At 46.5% G+C, this 8,345-nt stretch overlaps 3 protein-coding genes across 3 annotated transcripts; 1 reads left to right on the forward strand and 2 right to left on the reverse strand.

Annotated features, from left to right (window-relative positions):
- Nucleotides 1–133: 133 nt before the first annotated feature.
- Nucleotides 134–3,252, reverse strand: LOC136534877 (uncharacterized). Its single transcript, XM_066527236.1, has 4 exons — nucleotides 3,009–3,252; nucleotides 2,797–2,896; nucleotides 468–620; nucleotides 134–376 (listed from the first exon to the last, which is right to left on the reverse strand). Exons 1-4 carry the CDS (start codon nucleotides 3,142–3,144, stop codon nucleotides 157–159), a joined length of 609 nt encoding a protein of 202 aa, XP_066383333.1. The 5' UTR covers nucleotides 3,145–3,252; the 3' UTR covers nucleotides 134–156.
- A 128-nt stretch (nucleotides 3,253–3,380) lies between these two features.
- On the forward strand, nucleotides 3,381–5,531 carry LOC136534876 (transmembrane emp24 domain-containing protein p24delta4-like). The gene is made up of 4 exons (XM_066527235.1): nucleotides 3,381–3,643; nucleotides 4,898–5,107; nucleotides 5,191–5,267; nucleotides 5,376–5,531. Exons 1-4 carry the CDS (start codon nucleotides 3,419–3,421, stop codon nucleotides 5,518–5,520), a joined length of 657 nt encoding a protein of 218 aa, XP_066383332.1. The 5' UTR covers nucleotides 3,381–3,418; the 3' UTR covers nucleotides 5,521–5,531.
- A 220-nt stretch (nucleotides 5,532–5,751) lies between these two features.
- LOC136534873 (annexin Gh1-like) lies at nucleotides 5,752–7,724 on the reverse strand. The gene is made up of 5 exons (XM_066527234.1): nucleotides 6,923–7,724; nucleotides 6,587–6,817; nucleotides 6,255–6,476; nucleotides 6,068–6,157; nucleotides 5,752–5,974 (listed from the first exon to the last, which is right to left on the reverse strand). The coding sequence occupies exons 1-5, from the start codon at nucleotides 7,130–7,132 to the stop codon at nucleotides 5,768–5,770; spliced, it is 960 nt and encodes a 319-aa protein (XP_066383331.1). The 5' UTR covers nucleotides 7,133–7,724; the 3' UTR covers nucleotides 5,752–5,767.
- Between the last annotated feature and the right edge of the window lie 621 nt (nucleotides 7,725–8,345).

The following is an 8,345-nucleotide window of genomic DNA, read 5'->3' on the forward strand; positions in this document are numbered from 1 at the left end:
CAATAAATAGTTATGGCTCCGATCCCTCAGAGCAGCTACACTAATTGGTGGACAAAACAAGCAGCGGCAGCGGCTGGCTGCCGTGCAGCAAAGACAGCCGATCAGGCTCACAGATTCACAACTAACAAGAAGCTGGGGCAAAAACGTGCACCGGTGTTAAGAAGCGTCATTTTTCAAAACAGTCAGATATGCACAGATGAAACGTCTAGTCATCCCATTTAGCAGTGAACAGTGCACGACATTTCCATCACACAAACTCATATGCTGCCAGAAATAATTTTCTTCACACGATTGTGACCAAGACCAACCTTGCAAGCCTGCACATGACATTACGCCCTTTAATCTTCTGAGTGGCATGTCCAATAGCACCAGCCCGCTGCAAGGGTGATGGGAAGTCAGTACACAAACTGGACAAGTGTATGAGGGAGTGAAATATTTATAGTAGTAGATGGAAATTGCAGGCATACCTTATCAACACAAGAACACATTGCAGAACGCCAGCAACACCAGTCCAGACAGAAGGGCCCTTGTTCGTCAGCGCGTCTTGCACCAATAAACCCACAGATCCAGCTAGGCACACAAAAGAAACGACATATGCCACAAAAAGCCAGAGCTTCACTCTACAATGTAAAGAGACCAAGGTTAGAATATTCTATGCAGGTATCACAGGAAAAAATCCTTCTTACACCTTAAATTCCATTTGAGCACATTCCAGCACCCAGAAATTGGTCCAGTCTTGTTATAGAACCAATGAGGCAGTTTTCAGGTATGCAAAAGATATGTCCATTTGGGATTACAAGGACAACACCATGACTTACTGAACCTGATGAAAAGTGATGCATCACATAGCACAATGCTAGAAACTTGAGGCTCTTCAATTAGAAAGCACGAATTTAGTTAAGGAAACTTTGGCTAGGTGGCACATGTACTTGCCACTGAATGTAAGGATGACTGGAACACACGTCTATACTACTCATGTTGAAGATCCACTTTGAAAAAAAATCCAATGCCTCTTTCAAATTTTTGAAGCAGATTGACTTAGAGGCATGGCCTGTATGACGCCTTACAATATTATCTCATCGTGTAGGATATATGCTAAAGCAGTCCAGCCACTCTTTTGTTTACCAACATATGGTTTTCTTCTAACAACTTTCCTTGATTTTGACATTTTGAAAAAAAGTGCAAATGATTTATTTTACAAGCTTTATGTTGCTGCAGGTGTCTTTAAAATCTAGATCCATACAACCTATCTGACCAGGATCTCAATCAGTGTAGTTATTCAAAAAAGAAAAGAAAAAGCTTTCCTGGAAATAGTTCTATATCAACTGTTAGAAAAAAAATCTAAAATATTATCAAACAGCAAATGGTCAACTATTGTCGGGTAGGGGGGAGGGAGGGGGGGGGGGGGGGGGTGTGGAAATGGCATAACAAGGATACAAGATACATTGATGTAGAGAATCATGTGCATAACCAAAATCAAACACAACTGTGTCAAGATTTCATGGAGCAGGAACAATGTCCTCCAGTATGTCATCCTGATTTAAAAAGTTAATGTTTCCAAATTACAACTCAAGTCAAACAAGTCTATTTGACCTATTGTATATTGGTTCTGCAGCATCAAGATCAATGACAAGACAGTATTTGAAAAACAAATGTATGTAATCCCATTGTGCAAACTCAACAGCAAAACAAATGGGGTGAAAAAACATGAAAACAGTGGCCTGGGTAGGACAACCCTACTAACAAGGAGTAACACTTAAAGTCATTGCTATACCTAAATAGAGAAGTTATATTTGACAGAAAGAGATGTTATATCTTGATTGCATTACCTTAATAAACATATACGAGGATAAAGACATTATGATCCATGATCATGGATAATTTGTAACAGTGGAAACTCCTACTCCCGAAAGATATGAAATTCACAAATTTGTATGATTACCAAAAGAGTAGTCCAACTAGTTGTCTAAGTAGTTCCATAAGTCCCCTAGAAAAAAAAATCTTATGACTTTCCATATGGTAGTCCAACTAGATCCCACAAACAACTGCCTCCTCCTTGCTATGTCCATAGCAGAGTTACCAGAGTGGGACGGCAGTTGTTTCAAACATGAGTTAGTAAGTAATCCCTCATAAAGCTGGGCAACTCCCTACAAGACCAAATCCCTCATAAAGCTGGGAGACTCCCTACAAGACCACACCTTTACAAAAAAACATTTTCAGCTCATAACCACAATGCTACATTCGGGGTTGTTTGGGAGAGCTCCCAGCTCTAGATTCTCCGTGAGAATCACTCCTAGACAGCCAAACGAATAAAACAAACTAGATTCTGCCATTCTGGTGGGATGACAAGAATCGCTTCTCCTTTTAAACTGTGAGCTGGGAGCTGAAAGAACCTGCTCCCCATCGCTCCCCTTCAATCCCCACAAGAATCACTCCATAATCACATCCCACTGCTGTCCACCAGAATCACTCCATCAGATAATCAGGGAGCTGGAGCTAAGAATCAAGAGTGAAGCTCCACCAAACAGGCCCTTATTAGTTTCCTAATTACAACAATTCTAAGTCCAGTGCCTGCTTATGAAGATGGAGATTGACCCAAATCAAAAGTCTGACATCATTGTAAAATGGTTTATTTACATCGCATGCAAATTCACGTGATTCCTGAAACTGTGCTTATTTTTAATCGTACAGATAATATCAAGTAACCCGGGCTCGACTGAATCATATGGATTTCAAAACCCTAAATTCATCCACCAATTCCATCAACCTTTAACAAAATATAAGCAGTATCCTCACCTCCACTCTGAATCGTCCCCGTAGGGCGAGTAATAGTCGTATCCGATCTCATCCTTGTTCACGCAATTGAACATGAGCGCCGCCAGCGTAGCGAAGATCCCTGCAAAACCCGCATGCCCAACGAAATCACACCGATCAATCGGACCCCAAAACTCGCACGAGAATAAAAAAGATGGGGGCTACTCCCCGAATCTTAGGGCTCCTGCTCTCACCTGGAAGGTAGTGGAGGAAGGAGACCTGGACGGCGCTGCAAACGACCGCGTCCACCCAGAACCACCATCCAGCCCCGAAGATGGCGCCGGACACGCCAGGGCCGATGATCCCCCAAAGCAGCGCAAGGTTCTCCATGGTCGCGGCCTCTCCTCACCAACTCCTCCCACCAAGCAATCTCCTCGTCGGGTCGTTCCGCCCTTCTCCCTTCGCCGCCGAATTGTGTTTTCCCAAGCGGAAACTGGAGCGGTGGAGCCTGAAGGTGGGTGTAGTAACACTGGGCCAAACAATTTCCGTCCAATAAAGAAAGCCCAACTCGGGATTTCTTTGGGCCTATTGCGCCACGCATGTTTATGGGCCTAGCGAATCGCGTTGAGATGGACGACGGGGTGGCGCTTGCAACCTGCTGGGGATGTTGGTGGCGGTGCGGCAGGAAGAGACGATGGCGAGGGGTGGCGCGTGGGCCGCGGCGGCGGCGGTGTGGTGGATGGCGGCGGGGGCCGGGGCGGTGTGGCTGGAGATTGCGCCGTCAGGGACTAAGTGTGTGTCGGAGGAGATCCAATCCAACGTTGTCGTCATCGGCGACTACTCCGTCCTCTACGATCACCACCACGCCCACCCTACCATCGCCGTCAAGGTAACCAATCGTTTGGACCTACAGATGCAATATGTAAAATAGACTAAAACGGCATTGCCACGTAATTAGTTTAAGGGAGAGAAATGAACGAAAATAGTTGACACCATAATTAATTAATTAGCCGACCTAGAAAACACCATTGGGTTTGGGTATCCAATTGCATCCACCAGATCGGGATTCATCCAAGCAGTACAGCGTGGGAGGTGTTAGGCAAAAATATTGTTATGTACATTGTAAATTTTGTGGATTGGTTGGTACTCCTATATTTTCTATGCTTTTGTGTTTGTGTACACTGGAAATGGAATGGAAGTGCATTATGTGTAGTAACTGTTATTATGGAAGGGAAGTGCATTATGTGCAGTAGCTGTTATTTCTTTGATGTTATGGATTTATGGTATATATTAGTTACTCTTACCTAACAATCGATGACAATTGTCAACTTGAGCACATTGGACATGTGATTAGCCATTAGGATATATCATACATGTCTCCTTTCATTGTGGTCATGCCCACGCGGTCCGTGGGCATACTCAGAAAAACACCATTTGAAAACTATTCTGCTAGCTCAAATGCATGATAAAAATCAAAAACAATTTTGTTCTTCATAGAAGATACATAACTCTCATTATTGTTTGAGAAAGAAAATCATTGTGTGATTTGATTCCTGTTGCTGCTCCCCATTATCCTTAGGTTCAGTCAAATTGATCCTGAATAAGGCAAGTTATTGATTCCTTTTGTCCTAGGCCTTCTCCATTTTTTCTACAGTATTGTTTGTGGTACATCAAATGGATCGCGGTTACACTGTTAGTTCTTCAATAATGAAACTGGAAGATGCTGTCCAAACCTTGCTTATCTTGTATGGGCCATAAACTCACCCGGGAACTACAAATAGGCAACATTTTGTTGGATAGATTTGTGATTATGAATCAGGAGACATGTAATCCACCTCCATACTATCATATTTATCTGCAAATTAGTTTTCAATTTGCATTCACGGTGTTACATCTTGTGAATAGGGTGTATGAGTTACAACAATTTTATCCACAAAAACTTTTTGACTTATTTGCACATGGTAGTAGTAGTGGATAAATCTATTGCCATTTTCACTTCATTGAGAACATATTAGTAAGTAGTAACTTTGCTGGGAGAGGAACTGGACATTGAGTGGGAGTTGTCTGATTGAAGATTGTTACATCATTGACCATTTATGTTCCGCTAACATGCTTACATTTCTTTCGGGAATCATTATTTCAGGTTACATCCCCTTTTGGAGACGTTGTTCATAAGAAAGAAAAGGTTTCAATGGAGCAATTTGCATTTACCACAGCAGAAGCAGGGAACTACCTTGCCTGCTTCTCGATTGATGGTGAGGACAGAGGGTTAGTGGTGAAACTAAATCTTGATTGGAAAATTGGGATAGCTACTAGAGACTGGGATTCTGTTGCTAAAAAGGAAAAGATCGAGGTGAAGTATATGAAAATGAGGTGTTATACTGCCAGTTGTTTTGTTTTATTCCCCTTCCATATGACATCAAGTTTTATAATCAGGGAGTTGAACTGGAGTTACTCAAGCTTGAAGTTGCTGTCCAATCAATCCATGAGAACCTGCTTCTTCTAAAATCCAAGTCTGTGCATCCACTTATTTTCCTAGCTTCATGTTTTGGTTATTCATGTACCTGGCTGATACCCAGGGTATAATAACAATCCATTTAACAATATTATTCTCGGTGCAGAGAAGCCAACATGAGGGATGTTAGTGAAAAGACGAATTCTAGGGTCACGTGGTTGAGCATGCTCTCTCTTAGTGTTTGCATTGCAGTCTCTGTTTTACAGTTGTGGCATCTACAGCAGTACTTCCGAAAGAAGAAGCTCATCTAACTGATGTCCGTAATATAGTCCTCTGCAATAAGCCTATCTTTATGTTTTGTGTTTTTGCATACTGAGATCTGATAGTTTCGCTGTCGAGTCTAGCAATTGTAAATAAACTGGTATAACAACCTGAAATCCCAAGTCAGATGACATGAGACTGCTGTTTTCCTTGTTCAACTTACTTTTGCAGCATGGGAAGCAATTTTTTTTTCTTCCATGTACAGCTCAGGGATACCTGTACTACAAACATCCAACCTCATGGTGCCACTGACCCTCTTGCCACAGCCACAAGAAAGTCTCTGTAATCACTCTCAGGCAAGTTTTCTTGGATGTAGTCTGCAAGGTTCCTTCCATAACAACTCTTGAACGCTGATCTGATCTCATCTATACCGACATCATCACTGCCCAAGATAGCTCTTGTTACCATCCTTTTATCTGCAGATAGCATACTTCTCTGCAGTAACTGGAAATATCAAGAGCAGAAGAGTGAATTAGAACAGGTACAGAACAGTCAGGCTTTTCGATACTGATCCAAGGGCTTCTGGGATTTTATTACCTTGGAGTAATACTTGGAAGGGTTGTAGATGCACTTGACAACAACCCTCAGAGATTCTTCAAATTCACCAGACCCATTTATCTTCAGTGCCTGCATGCATACGCATTGTTGCAAGGTAGTCATAACAGAGTCACTGAGCAGGGCTGCACGAGGTGGATGGGCCGAAGTAGCTGATGAGTCCACTTGCCTTGGTATAGTCATGCCCATATATGCGCTTGTAGCTGCAGAAGGCCAACCTGAGCTGTGGGATGCTCCTCTTGCTGAACATCTCAAGGATCACAGCCTCGTCGACGACGGAACCGGCACCACTGTTCTTCGTGTCGTGCAGCCTCCTCGCGTCGCATTTGGCTACGTGCTGGCTGAGGTCGTCGTGGTGCGACCTGTGGGAGGCTGCGAGAGCCAGCAGCAGCTGTTTAAGCAAACAACAATGACGGTAGTCAGTCAGGTTAAGTTCAGGTGGTGGTAATGGTTTAACTCCATGACAGCAGAGAAGAGAAGTGAAGAAGGATGGGCACATGCCCTCTGGTATGGGTGAGACGGCTCGGTGACCATGTCCTGGTCCAGGTTCCTCCTGAACCTGGCCATGTATGCCTGCTTGGTGAAGAAGAGCTGGTCCTGCTTCCGGCGCGTGAACACCTCGACGAGGGCGCGGTAGCCGGCCACGGTGACGCCGCCCTCGACCGCCTCCCGCGCCACGACCGCATCCCGTTCCGCCGGCTCCAGAGCCCACAGGTAGAGCAGCCTGCAGAGCTGCAGGGAGGAAACCGCGCGCTCGTGGTGAGCTGAGACTGAGAGCTCCGTCGCGGTCACTGCGGCCGTGACGACTCCTGTGGGGCCTCTGCGATGATTTTTTACCTTGTCCTCCTGGTTGCTGGAGTTGGACATGGCCACGAGGGTGCCGTGCAGCGTCCCAGCGAGGTCCTCGCCGAACGTCGCACGGTACGCCGCCCTGATCTGCTGCCTCTCGGCGGGGCTCCGCGGAGCCAGGAGGAGGCCCAGGCGCCGCGGCGTGCCGCACGCGCCGCGGATCTCCCTGCACGCCTCCTCGGACCCCGCAGAGGCCATGGTCGCCGCCGTCTGAATGAAAGTGTTCGCTGTAGAGAACCCTCTGTTGGATCAGCCTTTTCAGCTTCTCGCAGTCTTCTTTCTCTGTACGCAAATGGATCACTTACTAAGATCGTACGGTGTGTAAATACCATCCTTATCGTACGTACGATCAGGATAAAACATTGCGCGATTCCTTTGGTTGTGCAATGAAATGTAGCATTTTGCAGGTGTGGGTCATTCTCATTCACATTCACAGGCTCGTACGTCAGTGGTTGCCAGGCGAAAAGGTCAGGAGTACGAAGTAACAAACGTGCGTGCACTGCAAAGGCAGCCCACTGAACTGTAAAAGGGGGTCCATAAAGCTTTTCGTGGCGGGTGGTGGTATGTGAGTGGCGCCCGTTCGTGGATTCCCCGTAGACGCCGAGTCAAGTCGTCCGCCTCCGCGCTCTCTGGTCGCCTGGTCGGTGGCTTTGCCTTCCGTTCCGTCGCTGGCCAGGCGTTGTTCCCTTTCACTGAAGAACCGAGATGGATCGCCCGGCCAGAAAGAACTCGGTGGCCTTTCTTTCCTCGCCGAACGCCGAGCCTTTTCAGTTCTGGACTACTCCCTATGTGCGCGCGCGTTGGTGGATTTTGTGTGTGTTGAGTTCTTTTCGTTGGTAATAAAGCACGGTGCAGCTGGGAATGTGCGGATGGCACGGATGCTTGCTTGTGCGCTGCCCCATCCGCAACGGTTTCTCCCTCCTACGCAGCACGCATGGGTGCGTGGAAAGTGTGTGGTCTCGAAACGCAAACGCTTCGGCGCAGTGGGGCATTCCGTGCTTGCTTGCATGTTTCCGATGAGGGCGCGCGTGCAGGGGCGTGCTGAACTGCTGATTCTGCCAGTGGCTGGTGACTGCTGGCGGCTGGTGCGTGTCATGTCGTCACTCGTGATGATATCTGCTTGCCTGCTTCAGGGGGTGGCTGTCTGGCTGCTGCGCGACCCCAAGCGCACAGGCACAGGCTGTGCGTCTGTCTTAAAACATGGGAAGGCTCATGCCAAGCGCCGCACACGTGTGTTAGCGTGTTGAGGCCGGCGCGTGGAAAGGGTGCACGAGCCATGCAGCCCGGGTGGGGGATGCCGACTGAGCCGACGAGCTAATGCTCACAACCTCTCAACATAAGGTTTACAGGGATCAGGCCCAACAAGGCAAATATCATCATCCATCAGAAACTAAAATCAATTCTATATTTT

Source organism: Miscanthus floridulus, unplaced genomic scaffold, assembly GCF_019320115.1.
Source record: "Miscanthus floridulus cultivar M001 unplaced genomic scaffold, ASM1932011v1 os_2356_4_5, whole genome shotgun sequence".
Lineage (NCBI taxonomy): Eukaryota > Viridiplantae > Streptophyta > Magnoliopsida > Poales > Poaceae > Miscanthus > Miscanthus floridulus.